Source organism: Fulvia fulva, chromosome 9, assembly GCF_020509005.1.
Source record: "Fulvia fulva chromosome 9, complete sequence".
In the NCBI taxonomy this organism is placed as follows: Eukaryota; Fungi; Ascomycota; class Dothideomycetes; order Mycosphaerellales; family Mycosphaerellaceae; genus Fulvia; species Fulvia fulva.
In genome coordinates, this window is record NC_063020.1 from 2983027 (window position 1) to 3000592 (window position 17566).

The following is a 17566-nucleotide window of genomic DNA, read 5'->3' on the forward strand; positions in this document are numbered from 1 at the left end:
CGCGAACACTATTGATTATACTATACACCCATGCCAATAGCCGTACAGATTATGATACAAAGCCTCACTAGAGCCAGAACAAGGACTTACCTCCAATCGCGGCCGATTAGACCAGAGAGAGACACCCTCTACCAATCATCATCATCTTCCTCGTCAGGGCATTGACAGCTGGGCTCATCGACCCAACACTTCCAACAAACGCACTCGTGATCTCTCCCGTCCTGCCCACACTGCCTACACCGCCTATAATGCGGATTAAGCTCAAGGAACCTCTGTCGCGGATTCTCCGAGAACTCAATCTCCCCGTTCTCCCCAGCAACACTCGCAAGCGATCGTTGAAGATACACAGGCCCCCACGGATGCACACGCGGAAAGTCTCTCCGAAGGTGACCAAGGTCATCAGCCGCATCAGAGGAACCGCGCCGCGCTTGGACCCTGCGGCTAGCGCTAGGGTCGGAGGGTGAGAACGGGGACCAGATCCAAGTGTTTGCAGTGTCGAGCCAAATTTCTGTGACGAGGGGCCGTTGGGTGGGGGTACAGGTGCGGTACCAGTCGAGGGCGTCGACACCTCCCGGGAAGAAGAAGTAGCGATAGTGGCGGTAGAGAAGGGTAGCTTCTGCGCGGATTTGTTTGCACGTGGCGAGGAGGGCCGAGCCTGGGTCCTCGACGGCGTATTCGTTGCTGTGATGCGCGTGCCGGCGAACATGTAGATTGTGTTGCGAATTTCTGCCGGCATGCCGAGGAGGGAGAGGCGGGGGTGGATGGTCCCGCCGGGGGAGTTGGTTGGGGTGCTGTTGTCCATGTTAGCAAGAGGGGGTTGGGTGGTTCTCTTACCTGAAGAGGACGTGGTGGTAGTGATCTCTTGGTTAGCTGTTGTGTTGTTACTACTGCTGACCATTGGTGTCGGATGAGAAGCTTGAAGTGGGAATGGGAAGGGAAGGCTCTTATACCCGAGGAAGGAACAATAACGGATAAAGCACCTTGTTTGGAAAGATGAATGGCTTTAATGGGTAGTGGCCGAAGTCTTTGTCGACAGTCAACAATGCCTTGGAGGAGCAGGTGTGAGGCCAGCGGCTGGATACCTCCATAGTGGATGTACAGACTGGTCCAGGAGGTCGAGCTCGTCACTGTTGATTTCGAGGGTTCGTGTTATGGTTAGATATCAGTGTATAATGTGATCATTCGAGCTTTGAGCACCCACCTCTTCGCCCAATCTCTCCTCTAAGTAACGACATCCAACATAGACCACATCAACAGCCGAGAGTCATATGTACAAAAGGCCAGGTTTGTTGCTGCTGGGTGGACTGGGTATCAGAGCACTCTTTGAAGGCCGTCGGTTCCCACCTCAGACACCCAGACTTTGCATTCAAGACCCCGTCACATGGACTTTGGGAAATGATATTTGCCACTTTCGGCTCTTGCTTTGGCAGTGCGTATGGCGTCTGTCCCATACTCGTTGCGTTAGTACTTGGCTGTTGAGCATAACGTAGACTTCACCTCCATCCCTTCTCTGTGATGATTCTGGAGCTCGCTTTGACTGACAACTTTTCGGAGCTGATCGGAACCAGGCTGTCTTTGCTGTGAGTGCACGTCTTTGATCCCGCAAGGAGAGCTCAAGCTAATGAGCATATTCCAGAACCACGATCCGAAGTCGAAGTAACGCCCTTGTACGCGAGCTATTCGGCTACCAGTTCATCTCCAACGTTCCAGGCCTGGAACGTTTCAAGAGTCTACCGCATCACATCCTCAACATTGAGCCTGTGCTATATGCCTTTTATACCAGGGTGTTAGGCCTGGAAGACAGCCCGAAGTTGCGAGCGAAATTGGAGCTTTCCTGGGAAGAGCTGGGTAAACATGTCGAAGAAACTTTCGTGGCCGAAAGCGCTTCGACATTGATGTTGGAAACAGCCAAGATCTACGAACGCGCCTCGACATTTGTGTCGTTCGCATCTCACGATGTCGACCTCGCTAGATGGGAGTTGTCTGCCAATGTTAGCCTCGACAGCAGCCGAGAAATGGTTGAGGTCGATCTCTACAACTCGGCAAGTGCTCGAGTGTGGTAACACGCTGCTGATGCAACACAATCGCATGTGAAGAGCTCCCATGTTCTTGGCGGCATGTCGATGTTGATGTCAAGCTCACGTGTGTGAAGACGGGAATGAAGGTGAAAGAAAGCACGAGGGCAAGCGCGGCTGTGTGATTCGGCGGAGAGCAAGGATGGCGCTGTAAGCTTTGTGTTAGCGTCGTTTCCGTGGATGCCCTGGGGCCTGAAGCGAGCTCGAGCTCGAGCTCGCGAAAGTTGGTAGAGAGAGTGGAGTTGTACCAACCACATACAACGGGACATTGCCTGTGGTCCGCCGACCGGCTGTATAGGCTGTATTGTGTTGTTCTCACCCAAGTGTCGCCAGGCATTGACTTGTCTTGACTTCACCCCATCCACTGAGCGCGATAGACAGCCAACATGAGGTACGTCCACACGCCATCCAATGCTTGCGGCGGGGCAAGCTGCAGCATGAGATTCCTTCTACGTAGACTAATTGAGCTAAAATTCGCGATTGCACAGGTTCGGACAACAGCTACGGAGCTCCCTGATCAAGGACTGGTACTACTACTACATTGCCTACGACGACCTCAAGAAGAGCCTGCGCACCGACTTCGAGCACACGCCGGCCATCGCCCAGTCGCACAAGAAGAAGCAGCCATGGAGCGAGGAGGACGAGCAGCGTTTCGTGAACAAGCTCGAGCAGGAGCTGGACAAGGTCTTTACCTTCCAGAAGGTCAAGAGCCAGGAGATCATCCGCCGCATCAAGGCCAGCGAGAAGGAGGTCAATGACGTCATTGCACGATCGGAAGCTGCCCAGGTCGGCGGCAACGACCAGGCCAAGGCAGATGCGCCGACAGAGGAGGAGTTCTTGCTGCTAGAGGAAGACTTGAGCGATATCATCGCCGACGTACACGACCTCGCCAAGTTCACCCAGCTGAACTACACTGGCTTCCAGAAGATCATCAAGAAACACGACAAGGCCACCAAGTGGCATCTCAAGCCAGTCTTCGCCGCCAGACTCAACGCGCGACCCTTCTTCCGAGACGACTACGACGAGACAGTGGTGAACCTCTCGAAGCTCTACGACCAAGTCCGGACGAGAGGCAGCCCAGTCAAGGGAGACTCAGGCGCCGGTGGAAAGCAGCAGAACTTCGTGCGACAGACGACCAAGTACTGGGTGCATCCGGACAACATCACCGAGCTGAAGCTTATCATCCTTAAGCATCTTCCCGTCCTGGTCTTCAACCCAAGCAAGGAATTCGAGAAGAAGGACTCTGCCATTTCATCCATCTACTACGACAACCCGGACACATGGGAGCTGTACGAGGGTCGTCTGAAGAAGACGGAAGGAGCTGAGGCGATCCGTATGCGGTGGTATGGTGGCATGGACGTCGACACAATCTTCGTCGAGCGCAAAACACACCGAGAGGACTGGACGGGCGAGAAGTCGGTCAAGGCACGATTCTCCACAAAAGAGAAGAACGTGAATGCATACCTCAAGGGTGACATGACAACCGAGCAAATCTTCGAGAAGGCACGCAGAGAGGGCAAGAAGAGCGAGCAGGAGCTCAATGACCTGGAGCAGCTGGCCAAGGAGATCCAGTTCCGTGTCATCGATCGCAAGCTGGTGCCCGTATGTCGTTCCTTCTACAACCGAACGGCCTTCCAGCTGCCGGGTGATGCGCGTGTGCGTGTCTCACTTGATACTGAGCTTTCCATGGTGCGCGAGGACAATCTGGATGGCCGACAGAGAGCTGGTAAGAACTGGCGCCGTATGGACACCGGCATCGACTATCCATTTTCTCAGCTTCCGCCAGAGGACATCGAACGCTTCCCATATGGTGTCCTAGAGGTGAAACTGCAGACTGCTGCTGGTCAGGAACCTCCCGAGTGGATTCGTGAGCTTACCGCCTCGCATCTCGTTGAGGCCATACCCAAGTTCTCGAAGTTCATCCACGGCTGCGCAACGCTCTTCCCCAGTCGCATCGACCTTCTGCCCTTTTGGTTCCCACAAATGGATGTCGATATTCGGAAGCCTGTCAGCCACAAGTTTGGCATTCAGCGACCTGGACACAGCACAGACGCGAGCACGAGTACTGCCATGGACGACGATACCGAAGACGAACTCGATCATGATGACGAAGAAGATGATGACAGAACGATTGGTAATGGTAATCAGGACGATGAGAATGTGCGAAGGCTTCGCGCAGCTCGAGATGCATTGGAACAACACGAAGAAGATCGCAACATGCACCACGCGAACGGAAACGTGATGGACGAGGAAGAGCGCATGTCACATAAGCCACTCATCTCCGCCGAGGACGACTATCCACTCTACGACTCTGATGATGAAGAAGAGGCTGTTGATCAGGCCAAGAAGAGAGGCGCTTGGGCGTATAGGTGGCAACTGGTCAAGCGTTACGCTGACATTGCTGGTGACAAGCTGCTTTTTGCCCTGTCTCACGCCACACCATTCCCCAAACCGACCGAGATTCCGAGCCGCGAAAGCACCCTGGGTATACCGCGTGGTGCTGGTGTATACGAGAAGCGCTTCAAGGCACCAAAGGGCAAGAAGATCCACGTCCCCGTGCGAGTTGAGCCGAAGGTCAGTTTCGCAGCGGAAAGGACATTCTTGGCTTGGGTAAGTCTTTACATCTACTGATCATTGATCGCAACACTAACACGAATACCTAGCTCGAATTCTCCATCATCCTCGGGTCCATCGCAGCAACGCTCCTCAACTTCGGCGATAACGTCTCCATGGGCGCCGCCATTGCTTTCACCATCGTTTCCATCATGGCGCTCTTCTACAGCATGGCCATCTTCCTTTGGCGAGTGGATAGGATCCACCAACGGAAGGCTGTGAGCTATCATGACAAGTGGGGGCCTACGTTCTTGTGCATTGGTCTGGTCGCTTGTGTTGCTGTTGCTGTTGGATTCCGGTTCGCTAAGGGCGGTGAGGGGGATCTGAGGGGGAGGCATCCTGGTGGTAAGCACCCTTGATGAAATGAGGATGCTCGGGAGCGAGAAGTTGACGATGATTTTGTGCATGAATGGAAGCGAGGCATGGTGTAGTGTATAGCTTGTACAAAGAGAGGCTATAGATACTGTACAGTACGACAGATTCATCACCAGCCTGTCGTGCGACAACATCGACGAAATGGTCGTTCTTGAGATGTTCGTAGTCATATCCATGTCATGACTTCGTACGAACACTATATAATGTGTCCCAACTTCCAGGTCTGTCGACTCTGTACTTCCCAGCCTGCCCCTCTTCGCCAATGCTAAACTGCCGACGAAACTGCTGTGCTGACTCTGCACAGCCATCAAAATATATGTCCAAGAGAAGCTGGACACAAATTTATCCATCAAATGAGATCCCTGTCATCAACTCCATACCACGGGAGACTGTTGGCATCCACCCGCCGATCCTCTTAACACTATTCGGCGCCTACGAAGAGGTGTATGACTTGTAAGTGCTACCGTACGTAGTAGGCTCCCCACCCGAGACGAGCATCCCATTCGCAACCATGTAATAAGCATAGCCACCAACAGCATCATTGCTGTCCATCCACGGCATAACAGTCTCCAGGAACGTGTTAACCTGATCGTCAGAGCCGGTAGCACCGAATTCAGAAAGGTAGAGGGTATCGATGTTGTACTTGGTGGCTATGCTGGTGGCGTTCTCCAGGTGCTCCTTGAAGTAGTCGATGTTGGTAGCGGAGTCATACCAGTGAATGTTGATGCAGTCAATCTTGCAACCCCCATCGCAAGCGGCCAAGAAGTTGGATAGCCAGGAGAGACCCATTGGGTCTGGACCGTTGGTGACGGAGGGGGCGCAGAGCTTGGCCTGGCCGTTGAAGGGGTTCATGTACTGCTTGTACGCTTCAGCAGCAGTCGCGGCATCCATGTTGGCCTGTGCGGTGAGATCTGGCTCGTTGAAGGAGAAGAGGTGGGTAGAGCCGCTTGCGATGGCAGACTTGGCGTTGGAGCTCCAGGAGCTGGTGTATGTGTCTGCGTTGCCCCACAGGGTAGGGATGTAGGAGAGACCACCGCTGAGGCCCTTGGCGTCCGACTCCCAGTTGTACGCCCAGGAGATCTCGCTGGAGCCGTCGAAGCAGGTCGTCAGGCTGGCGTCGTTGTAGGCTAGACCGCGCTTGCCGGAGCTGCTCGAGGAGGAGCCGTAGCTGGCTGGCGCAGAGGCGGTCGCGGAGCCTGTGTTTTGGCTGCTGGCGGCGGCGTAGCTAGTTGGCAGTGCTGCGGCAGAGGTGGCTGGGCCTGGGGAGCTGCTGTATTGGGCGGCGCTGGTGGTGTCGGCGTTATAGGTGCTGCTGCCGGATGAGGCAGAAGAATAAGCTGGAGCAGAGTGGCCACCAGCAGAGGAGCTTGCAACGGGAGAGACCTCGTCGCTGCTGGATGCTAGGGCAGAGTATGCAGGAGCAGCATACGTGCTCTCAACGGCAGACACTTCAGCGCTGGACGATGCGCTGTGGCCTGCCGTGACGGTCACGTAAACCTTTTCCGTATTGGTGACGGTAACATCGGCAGCGCATTGCTCGGCGGCGCTACTAGCTGGATAGTTCATAGAAATGGTCGAGTACACGACCTCAGTGTGGATGTTGCTGAGGGTGTACGTGTTGCCACCGGCTGGTCCATAGGCAGTAGGAACTGCCGCTGCTTCCACACCGGTAGCGGACTTACAGCCTGTAGTGCCCCAGATGCCTGTGCTGTTGGCAGTGGGGTACCCATAAGGTGCTCCAGAACCAGTTCCGACCGAACGATCGTACAGTCTCTGGTGTCGTCCGTGGAGGTGGCCATGTTGATATTGCCTGGCGAGAGCGGTCGAGGCGAAAGCCAGGACAGTGAATTGTGTGATGGCAGACATAGTGTCGTTCACAAAAGATCGTGCCTTCGACAGGGATCTGCAAGATGTTCGGACGATGGAAAAGCTGCTGCTAGAGCGCTGAAATGCCAACCAGGGCGATTGCTACTATGTGCGAAAGAATGTGATTGTCCAGATGGACGAGAGAGGGCAACGAGCGAGTGCTCAAACGAGAGTGATAGCAATATCGAGCTGAGGGACCTGTGTTGCAAAATTGAGAAACGACATCAGAAGCACATAACAAAAGGGAGGGTGGAGAAGGTCTTTCACATGGCGCACCAATACAATAGGAGATCTTACTCTTTCTGGCTCTGCCACCAGCAGCATCGTGCAATTCGATGCGTCGAGCCGTTGTGGACCAGGCGTAAAGTCTCTCGAGCGTCTCATGCTGTCCGCGTGGGCGTTGGCCACGCAAGCAAGCAGTTGATGGGACCGACCTATAGCAGGGGCATTTTCCGGACAGGAGGTGCATACGCAGCCTCTGCGTCAAATAGTAGGCGGGAGAGATCCGATAGACCCACAGTATCGTCTGCGCGAGGCGTTGACTGGAAGAAGATCGCTCGCTTCGGGCTGCGCTGGCAAGAAGCGAGTTGGACGACGCGCTGGGTCAGGAACGACCCAATTGTCCGGAAGTGACCAGGAGACGTCAGCTTGTAACAGCCACGGCCGACTTCTCCGTTCCGCAGGACGGGAAGAGGTCTGTGACAGCGGTGCAGCAAAGCAAAGGAGACGTTGGTCGGGATTGGCCAGTAAATCTTGACTGACCTCTCCCGGTGTGGACTCGGGCGTGCAGTGGTCCGGCAGGCTGGATTTCTGCAGTCGTCCTCCACAGACGAAAAGAAAAGATCGAACCCGGCCTTTTGGCTGTTCAGATTTTCGCGTGGTCTGCACGAAGACCAGATTTCACGGGGATGGCCATGTTTACTCCGGGGCGGCCGTGCTGTGGCGGTAGGAGGCACGGGAGGTAAGAGTCGATTCTGCACTCCTTGAGTGGAGATGTTTCTGAAGCGCATCGGCGTTTCAATGTGGCGTTTGGAGGGTTCTCACGCCGTGCGTGGAGTAGTGCCTCACTCTCATGTTGTCTGGGACCGTTCTCGACTACCGCGCGCCCTTGGAGCTTCAGAAACGTGCGCCAGGTGGAGAGATGGAGCCGTTGTTCTGAACAGGAAGCTGGGAGGTGCAACACCTTCTCACTACGATCCTGGGCATAGTTTTTACAACCCCTGTTCTTCCACCTTTCCTCATTAGGAAGGATGTATCCACTGCTTGGCGTAGCTCACCACCTGGTGTGTCCTTCATTGTTGGCTATTACTGCCTCGCAGCGTTCTCGCATACTCTTGCATATACGTTGTATGTCCTTAGGTGTGAGCTTGGCCCATTCTTGATAGTGAGATTGAAGGTAGCAACACCTTCTGAGATGGACATGGATAGCCGGAAGTGGTTAGCGTAAATACAGGGGTTGTAAAAACTATGCCCAGGACTGTGTGAACAGTGAACTCCTCACGAGGCCGTCCTCGCCTCGGCGACTGGCGCAGTGTTCAGACGCACCCGCGACACTGCAGGTACCTCATCAACCAGTGTGAAGAGCGGCCAGTAAGAAGGCTGTTCCGGGAGAATCGACCGGCGACTCGTCGCCTTCTGTGACCTCGTTCACAATGCGCGGCTGTCATCTTCAAGGGATGCAGCCGGTGGTCGACAACCCGGCGCAGCAGGTGGACGTCGTGACCGTAAAGCACCATGGTAGGAAGGTCCTCGATGTCCAGTGATTGTCTCGGCTTGTTCAGCCATCTTGGTCGCGTAAGTAGGAAGGAAGCACCTGCATCGTCAGACCGGCAAAGTTGCACGACAGCAGCTTGTCTCGGAAGCGGCCCGGGGGAAGGAAGGAGGTGAGAAAAAGTCGAGGCTTCTTTCACCTTTCCACACGAACCATCTTATCACACCTTGGCCCAACACTTCGAAACACTTAACGCTGCTACGCCGCAGACAAGCGCTTGAGCAGTCCATCGAGCTCCTCGCTGGTTGGCCAGCTCATCTCACACCTGGCAACTGTTCCGATCCGAGCGCGTAGGCATAACGGAGTCAGACCCGTTAAGATGCGAGCACGAGACAGTACTGTTGCGCTCTTGAGAACATGTTATTACTACAATGCCTGAATCAATCTGACGCAACATGTTGAATCGCTCGGACGGCGTGGTTGCTCGGTTCAGGATGAAGCTGTTCTTAGGCATTCATCATACATGCAGCAGACATCAAACATCTCACTAAGCGCCTGTTGTGGGGACACTGATTTGTGAGGCAATAGTATGGCACTGCTGTCGTTGTAGCCGGTCCTGAGTTGAGCGGCTACGCAGCTTGAGGTGCTGTGCCGCACATTGAGCGAAGGTGAGTCTGAAGTCCTCCATCTTCTTGACCTTAGAAGCCCAAACATGCAACCATGCAGCGTCCTGTTTTGTGTGCGCTCACAACGATATGCATTTCACAGATCACGAGTGCGATACATGTGCCTCGAGATCTTGGCCAGAGATACCCAAACGGCTCGACTACAGCCGGTTTGGATCAGGAAGGACCCGGCTCAGGTGTTCACGCTGTCTCTAGTCTGCAACCCACATGTCAATCTGGAGTGGCCACTTCCGCAAACGACAATGCTACTGCAGGAGAGCCATGCTGGTCGGACTGGAGCGCCTACTGGTCCATGAGCACACATCTGAAGTCTGTGTACACCACTTTCACTACGACAAGGACAATCAGATCTCACCAGGACTTCCTTGGGTATACTACTGCTGAGGTGGTGACTACGAATACCGCTGGCAACGGCAATTTCGCAACACGCACTTACGTAGACACTTTGTCTACGGAGTGGGCGTTCTACACAACAGAGCCGACATCAACGGTTGCCACCGAGACCTATACTTCTCGAATCTCGTCCAACATCACAGCACCATCTTGCGCTTTGCCGACATACGTGCCACAATGTCAAGCCTCGTGGTCTCAATACGCCACGGGTGCGTACGAGGACGGGCTACCAGAGCCACCATGCACGCAGGCGAGCATATCCGGAGCTCTGTGTTCCACCTATGTATCAACGTGGCTCGAAGTCCAGACCGCTGAGATGGGCGAGATAGAAGGCAAAGTTGGCATGCAGCTGACAGTGGAGCCGGTCACGTTCATTGCCAATGGAACCCAACCTACGACCACAACTACCAGTAGTTACTACTGGCCAACATCGAGTACAGTTGCGCCTGGCTGTTCGGTGGGGTGTCAATCCTGCCGCGTCAGTGGAAGCAGAGTGAAGCTACTCCACTGGCCGCCAGAGCCTACAGGATGGCACAATGGCACATTCTTCGCATCATCAACTCAGCTTCCCAATGCTACGTTGACAGCTCCGGCAACGCTTGTCACAGAAGGCGTAACGCTCACGAGTCCCACGGTATACATATCCTTCGATCGTCTGCACGCCTCGAACTCCTGCGATGTCATTGGCAAGACTTTGTCGAACATCATCGTTGCGATCACAAATTCTGCTACTTTGTCAAGCTTGTACGGCTGGGATCGCTACAGAGGTCTACAGCAAACGGCATCATTCAACTTCACCGACCTCTACGTGATACCTGTACCGAGCAGCATCTACCAAAGCCAGCCACGATGCGCCTCCTCGTCGATCAACATGTGGTACTACAGCTGTCTACCGCATCTATCACAGGCTTCTGAGGCGTGTGCTTCTGTCCGTACGAGCGGCTACGACTGTCCAAGGACGTTGCCATACGAACCGGTGTTGGCTCTTCCTGCTGAAGTTCGTGATCTGCAGCCCGAATGGTCTGATTGTATTGGGGGTGTCATCGGGGTGTATGATCCACCGATGGCATTGCAAGCGGCCACTGCCGTGATCAAGCCAACTGCTCCTGGAGATGGGTCTGAGGCGTCGCAGCAAGCGCCATCGATTGCCATGCCCACGGTCGCTACAAACACAGGCGTCGAAACTACTAAGATTACTTCCATGGCATCGGCGACGCCTGCAACACCGGCATCCTCGGTTATAGGCTTCGCAGCTCCCACTCAGGCGTTCCAGACAACCACGTCTGCAGTAGCATCGTCCACCACACCAAACGCAGGACCAGCTGACGGGCATGATGATGCGCCAGCCGGTGATGTAGAGACCGCACCGGGGTCGTCGGTGAACATCGAGGCACCAATAAGCACCGAGCAAGAGCAGAGCTTACAAAGTCAGTCCAAGTTGTCGCCTACCGATGCTCTAGGCGTCTTGACGCAAGCTTTGACCAAGAGCACAAGTGATGTCGTGGACACTGGAGCATCGCCCACTGCCGTGCAGTCAGGTGCCTTTCCGTCCATCTTTACGAGTAGCGCAGACGGTGATGTTGGAGCTCACACGCCAAGTGCTACTGTGCTCAGCGGTCCAGCTTTCACACTGGGCGTACCACACGAACCGTCTGACACCGCATCCTTCGCGTACGATCCCGCGAGTAGCGCGTTCTTCACGGCAGATGCCCATTCGCATACCGTGATACAGGTCGGGACCAGTATTATCGTGCTTGACCCCAGCACAACCGCCATCCTGCAGGCAGGCCAGCCAACTAGCATTAACAGCAAGCCCATGTCAGTCGGTCCAGAAGGCATGATTTATGGCAGCACGACCATCTCTCTCGCTACGCCCGTTACTATAGGATCTGCTGCTATGGTGATCACAGCTGGTGGCGGAACATATACTTTGGCCACTGGACTCGGGGGTATCGTGGTCCAGGGCAATAGCAACGCAGCGACTTTGTCTGGGAGTGGTACAAAGACCATCGATGGCCAAGCCTTTGCAGTCGGGGAAGATGGTCATATCGTTGTGGACGGCACGTCTTATACAGTACCGCACACTTCGATTATTGCCGACAAATCCCCTGGCGTCGATCCGGGCAGCGAGATGACCTTACCTTTAGCAAGCACTACCTTGATCATCCAAGGTGGTTCGCAGACGGCGGTCGAGGGTACCACGTACAGCGTTCGGAGTGGCGGAGGCGCTGTGATCGTTCATGGCAACAGCACGACTTTGACAGTGGATGCTGTTCAAAGCTCGACGCAGTCGCTTCCTTTGGTCGTGACTGCCTTGGCAACATCAAGCGTAGCCCCGGTCGCTACTTCAGTAGATGGCCCGCCATATGCTTCGAGCACTGCAGCTTCAACAGCGGATAGTGGTGGGAAACAAGCTCGATGGTGGTTGAGTAGTCTTCCGTTCGTGCTGGCCTGTGTATGTATGTAGATATGATTGCTTATCCTTCCGCTCCGCCTGTCCTAGGGATGGAGATCCATTCTAGTGACAAGCTGCAAGCCACGATTCGGTACTACGAATGCTCTGGGCACATTGTAGTCGAAGTGTTGGTGCTCATAAGGAACATGAAGTGACATTGAAATTGACAGGGATTCTCGGCCGAGGTGTTTTTGGCTGCACCAGAACCTTTGGTGCTTGGAGCTGCATCTCCAGGCAACGCCATGACTTTACCATTCGCGCGTACAGCGCAACTTGCATCGCTACGCTGCCTAAACACTGCCGCAAGGCCGGCAGTTCGATTACCGCGTCCATGTATCGTCGCGAAATGGCTGCAATGCCGTGGCCTGAGCACAACTCCGCTGGTCAGACAGGAGACTGTTCCTCTTCGAAGACACCTGAAGGATGAAGCCAAGAGGAAGAAGGCAGAGGCCAAAAGCAATGTCAACGCGACGAAGAAGAGCAAGCTAAACCCACGGCTGGAGAAGTGGGAGCTTACAGTTGGTGTCGAGATTCACGCCGAGCTGAACACGGCCTGCAAGCTATTCTCCAGCGCCCCAGCGTCGATTGGCGATGGCGAAGGAGCAGCCAACAGTAGAGTCGCTCTGTTCGATGCAGCCACACCGGGTACACAACCGCAATTTCAACACGCAACCCTCCTGCCAGCTCTACGCGCAGCCATAGCATTGGGATGTGAAGTGCAACGAAAGAGTGGTTGGGATAGAAAGCATTACTTCCACTGGGATCAGCCGAACGGATATCAGATCACACAGTACTACGAACCATTCGCCAAGGATGGCACTCTCACATTGACCGCATCCGACGGGGTGCCAGCCTCTGACCTCAACGGTGCAGACTCGCTCAAGATCGGCATTAAGCAGATTCAGATGGAGCAGGACACCGCCAAGACGACGACCCATGGCGTCTCGACCTACCATATCGACTTCAATCGCGCCGGCCACCCACTCATCGAAGTCATTACCCTCCCACACATCCACTCTCCGCAGACTGCTGCAGCTGTGGTACGAAAGATACAGGCTATCCTGAAGAGCATCGACGCGTGCGCTGCAGGAATGGAATTGGGTGGGCTTAGAGCAGATGTCAATGTTTCTGTGCGCGAGCGTGGAACATCTGGTACTGGGTCGTCATACAGTGGTGTCAGCGGACTTGGACAACGAACAGAGATCAAGAACTTGTCGTCGTTCAAAGCGGTTGAGGATGCCATCATCGCTGAGCGAGATCGGCAGATCTCTGTCTTGGAGGCTGGCGGTGTAATCGAAGGGGAAACACGAGGCTGGACGTTGGGAGCGATCGAGACAACGCGACTTCGAGGCAAGGAAGGAGAGGTGGACTATCGATACATGCCCGATGCAGATCTGCCGCCTCTAGTGATTGGGGAGGATCTGGTCAATCATCTCAGGATGACGTTGCCAGAACTGCCTGATGAGACTGTTGAGAGAGTGCAGAAGACTTACGGCCTGAGCGAGAAGGATGCGAAGACGATCGTAGCACTGGACGACGGAGACAGGCTTGACTTCCTCGAGGAGACCGTTGAGCTAGTCATGAGACGACTCGGTACACAAGATCATGAAGGTGAGCTGAAGTATGGCAAGCTGGCTGGCAACTGGGTTCTGCACGAGATTGGTGGACTACTCACGCCTTCAGGCCGCACGTGGGAGCAGATGTCTGTAACGCCTCTGGAGCTGTCTGAGCTACTACTCAACCTGCTGTCAAAGCAGATCACAGCCCGTACCGCGAAGCAGCTCCTGGTCGCCATGCATGAGAACCTCAGAGCTATTGGTCGCGAGAGTGTGGAGCAGCTCATCGATGATGGCAACTTACGACTGAGGCCATTGTCCGAAGACGGGTATATCGCGCTGGCACAGCAGATCATGGACGAGAGTCCTGACATGGTTGCTGCCGTGCGTGAAAAGGGACAGAAGGGCAAGATCATGTGGTTCGTGGGGCAGATGGTCAGACGAGGTGACGAAGGCACCGTCGAGCCAGAGAAATCCAAAGAAGTAATCGAGAAGCTGCTCGAGCCGTGAACCTCGCTTCAGTTCACCGGCTGGATGAAGAAGTGAGCAGCAGGTGACATTGGATGTGCAAGGCCCGTGCGCCGGAGGTGGGCAACTTGGAAGAATTCTTCAAGCTCTGTGAAGCCTGACTCACCCACGAGCACCATCGCAAAACACACCAACACATCATCATGGCGCCGCTAGCGGGTCTCAACTACAAGAGCTGTCGCGTGGAGGAACTCAAGGTGTTTGTCGAGAAGCGCACCGGGAAGAAGCCGCCGAAGAGCAGCAAGAAGCAGCGTCTGCTCGACACGCTGCAGCAGTTGGACGACGCTCCTGCAGTATTCCGTTTCTTAGATCTTCCCGCTGAAATGCGAAACCTCATCTACGGGCACCTCTTGAATCTGTACTCAGGCAACAAAGGCAAAATGTGCTGTTCGACAGCCATTCTACGATGCTCCAAGCAGGTACGTGTCTTACACACATGACTTTGATCCGCGACGCGTGTTGACAAATCTAGACACGCGACGAAGCTCACGGCATCCTCTACGGCCACAACGTTCCATCCATCGACATCAAGATCTTCCACAGGCCGAGTGGCACCACCTTTCCTGGCGCCCAAGTTCGCGAATACTCGTTTCTTGGTGTCAAAGTGACCCACTCTGGATTTGAAAGAAGCCAGCGGCGAATAAGCGCGATTTTCAGCAGCTGGCCGGCAGAACTCTTGCGCTTCCATGGCATCGATGTCAACTTCGTAGTCGATGCTCAAAACTCCACGGATAAGGTGGACGCTCCAGAACACCTGCGCGTCGCTCTCAACCACACTCTTTACAGTATCTGCACGTTCCTTGCCAGCAGCGGTGCTCTCAAAACGGTCAATGTCAGTCTTAAACTGGATAACGGAGAGCCGCCGGACGACGAAGAGCTTCGGCAGATACTATGGCCTGTTACTCGTCTTGGTCGAGTGTCGAAACAGAAACTGGAAGGCGTTCCGACGGACATCGAGCAGTACGTTCGCGCCAACGAGCCCAAGGATTTGACCGTGACGCCCATTGACGTTCTGGGCAAAGCCTTCCGACTCTGCAAGAAATCTCAGCACCTCAAGACATTGATGAACGATGTCATGCAGCGGAACCACAAAGACAGGGTGATTGCTCGCAGCTATGAGATCCACGAAGCGCTGAAAAGTACCAGGTACATTACTGAGCACGATGAGGAGGCGCTGAAGCAGCAAATTCGCAAGCTGGAAGAAATGTTTGCCGATCCCGTGTTCACTCAGATCAAGGCCAAGGCTGATGCTTACATTGCACGCGTGCAGGCGACAAGAGATGGGGCTTTTGAAGAGGCGTGAGAGGACGACCATGGGTCCCAAGGACAGCCGGTTACAATGCTTTTAGCCACGTCACATACACTGGACAGCTTCAGCTTCTCGAACACAAAAGTACGAGCTACGAAAGCGAGCATCGGGCAATCCTGCGCGTGTTCGAGCAGGGAAAGCCTGATGACAGGCCATGCACACGGAGATCGGCATGCTAGCGCTCCGGCGCGACTTGCTGACCGTCCCATAGCAGCCATTGGACGATGCTCGATTTCGCGCCTGTTCTGGATGAAGGTACTGTATTACGCCAAGAGACGACAAGGTGCCAAGCACGTGAGATAGGTCATCGCACTAACTTTCGGACGTAAGAACACCCAACCACGAAGCCCTTTGCCTGGACAGGCCGTACATTTAGGCTTTCTGTGCGCACGCTGACACACGTCCGATGGATTAGGCCCTCAGTGATCTTCCAACGTCACGCATGCAGTATCGCAAGGGCTCCAAGCAAGCACATATACTCACCCGAGCTTGTTCACGTCCGATTCTCCTCTCATAGCACTATACATGACCATCGCTCGATTCGACAGCGAGCTCCTCGACATAATCCATCGGTCAATGTCTGACCTTCCAACATGACCAACATCATTCTCTCACAAGATGTCAGCTTAACTCGGATTCTGACGGGTTGCTTCGCTCTCCTCTGCACCTACACCTTCACCTCCCTTCTCATCACATACTTCTCCTCCCAGGCCCGCTACCTTCGATTGCAACAATGGACAGGCATCAAGCACGGCCAATTCGCGACGCTCAGAGCATCTCTTGAATCGTTCAAACACGGCCGTGACATGATCATTGGTAAGGGATACCAGTATTAGTACTTGGACTGTAGCAGCCACAGACTCAGCTGACGAGATTCTAGATGGTTACCATGAGTTTTCTCAAAAAGGCCGTGCATATGTACTACCGCAGCTTGGAAGTGATGACATCATGGTGCTCCCACCGGCACAGCTGCAGGAACTAATGCAAAGGCCGGACGATGAGCTCTGCGTGAGAGTGATATTGCAAGAACTCATTGCAGCCAAGTGGACGGGTGATATGGATGTCGCGGCGCACAATCCACTCCACCTGGAAGTGGTTCGACACCAACTCACTCGAAAGCTCCCCACTCTCATCGAACACGTCTATACAGAGCTGGTGCTGGGCTTCCAAGAGCAATGGAAAGCCGCGCCACACGAATGGACTGATCTTGTGATATGGGACTCACTCGTCAGAATTGTCAGCCGTGCAGCGAACCGAGTCTTTAGTGGCACCGAGCTATGTCGCGAGCCGGAGTTTCTGGATAGCATGCGGGATTATGCCCAGCGAATCTTTGCATCGGCAGCGGTTATCAACGTCATTCCCAGAGTGCTGCGTCCTTTCACTGCGCCCTTTTTGACGTGGAAGTTGCGGGGCTATATCAAGACATGCAAGAAGTATGCTGTACCTATTATCGAGCGACGGCTGAAGGAGATTCAAAGTGGTCAGCAACGAGAGTCACCGAACGACGCTCTTGAATGGGTCATCGAAGAATGCTTCAAGCAAAACGACCCGTCAGAACTCGACACCGATAAGATCTGCCGCCGCCTCATGCGCCTTAATATGGTTACCATTCACAACACATCCTTCACCATCACGAATGCACTCCTAGATCTCTACAGCTCGCCCCGTTCTGCGGAATTCGTGTCCGCACTCCGGGATGAAGTCACGGAAGTCCTGCACAAGCACGACGGCAAATGGACCAAAGCCTTCATCAATGACCTCGTCAAGGTCGACAGTGCGATTAAGGAGAGTATGCGGGTGACCGCATTTAACAGCGTCGGCGTGCTAAGGGCGGTAATTAAGCCTGGAGGGATTACACTTAACGTGCTTCACCACCGAGCGAGCCACACCACCGAGCGGGCCACTTTTGCCAAGAACTGTACCACTTCCACTTTGATTACGACGGTATCTTAACACGACGACATCCTACAGAATCGTTACTAGGAGGACAATTCCTCTT

The 17566-nt window shown here is 54.4% G+C and overlaps 6 protein-coding genes across 6 annotated transcripts; 4 read left to right on the forward strand and 2 right to left on the reverse strand.

Moving 5' to 3' along the window:
• Positions 1 to 106: 106 nt before the first annotated feature.
• Positions 107 to 802, reverse strand: CLAFUR5_09451 (uncharacterized protein; the record flags this gene model as incomplete). The annotated part of the gene is made up of 1 exon (XM_047908599.1): positions 107 to 802. The coding sequence occupies one exon, from the start codon at positions 800 to 802 to the stop codon at positions 107 to 109; it is 696 nt and encodes a 231-aa protein (XP_047766737.1).
• A 1659-nt stretch (positions 803 to 2461) lies between these two features.
• On the forward strand, positions 2462 to 5047 carry CLAFUR5_09452 (Vacuolar transporter chaperone 4; the record flags this gene model as incomplete). Its single annotated transcript, XM_047908600.1, has 3 exons — positions 2462 to 2466; positions 2564 to 4685; positions 4739 to 5047. 3 exons carry the CDS (start codon positions 2462 to 2464, stop codon positions 5045 to 5047), a joined length of 2436 nt encoding a protein of 811 aa, XP_047766204.1.
• A 448-nt stretch (positions 5048 to 5495) lies between these two features.
• Positions 5496 to 6929, reverse strand: CLAFUR5_09453 (uncharacterized protein; the record flags this gene model as incomplete). Its single annotated transcript, XM_047908601.1, has 1 exon — positions 5496 to 6929. The coding sequence occupies one exon, from the start codon at positions 6927 to 6929 to the stop codon at positions 5496 to 5498; it is 1434 nt and encodes a 477-aa protein (XP_047766736.1).
• A 2431-nt stretch (positions 6930 to 9360) lies between these two features.
• On the forward strand, positions 9361 to 14240 carry CLAFUR5_09454 (Glutamyl-tRNA(Gln) amidotransferase subunit B, mitochondrial; the record flags this gene model as incomplete). Its single annotated transcript, XM_047908602.1, has 2 exons — positions 9361 to 12174; positions 12345 to 14240. The coding sequence occupies 2 exons, from the start codon at positions 9361 to 9363 to the stop codon at positions 14238 to 14240; spliced, it is 4710 nt and encodes a 1569-aa protein (XP_047766740.1).
• Positions 14241 to 14401: 161 nt separating this feature from the next.
• On the forward strand, positions 14402 to 15561 carry CLAFUR5_09455 (uncharacterized protein; the record flags this gene model as incomplete). The annotated part of the gene is made up of 2 exons (XM_047908603.1): positions 14402 to 14677; positions 14731 to 15561. 2 exons carry the CDS (start codon positions 14402 to 14404, stop codon positions 15559 to 15561), a joined length of 1107 nt encoding a protein of 368 aa, XP_047766741.1.
• A 599-nt stretch (positions 15562 to 16160) lies between these two features.
• CLAFUR5_09456 (Cytochrome P450 monooxygenase gloP) lies at positions 16161 to 17520 on the forward strand (the record flags this gene model as incomplete). Its single annotated transcript, XM_047908604.1, has 2 exons — positions 16161 to 16383; positions 16448 to 17520. 2 exons carry the CDS (start codon positions 16161 to 16163, stop codon positions 17518 to 17520), a joined length of 1296 nt encoding a protein of 431 aa, XP_047766738.1.
• Positions 17521 to 17566: the final 46 nt, after the last annotated feature.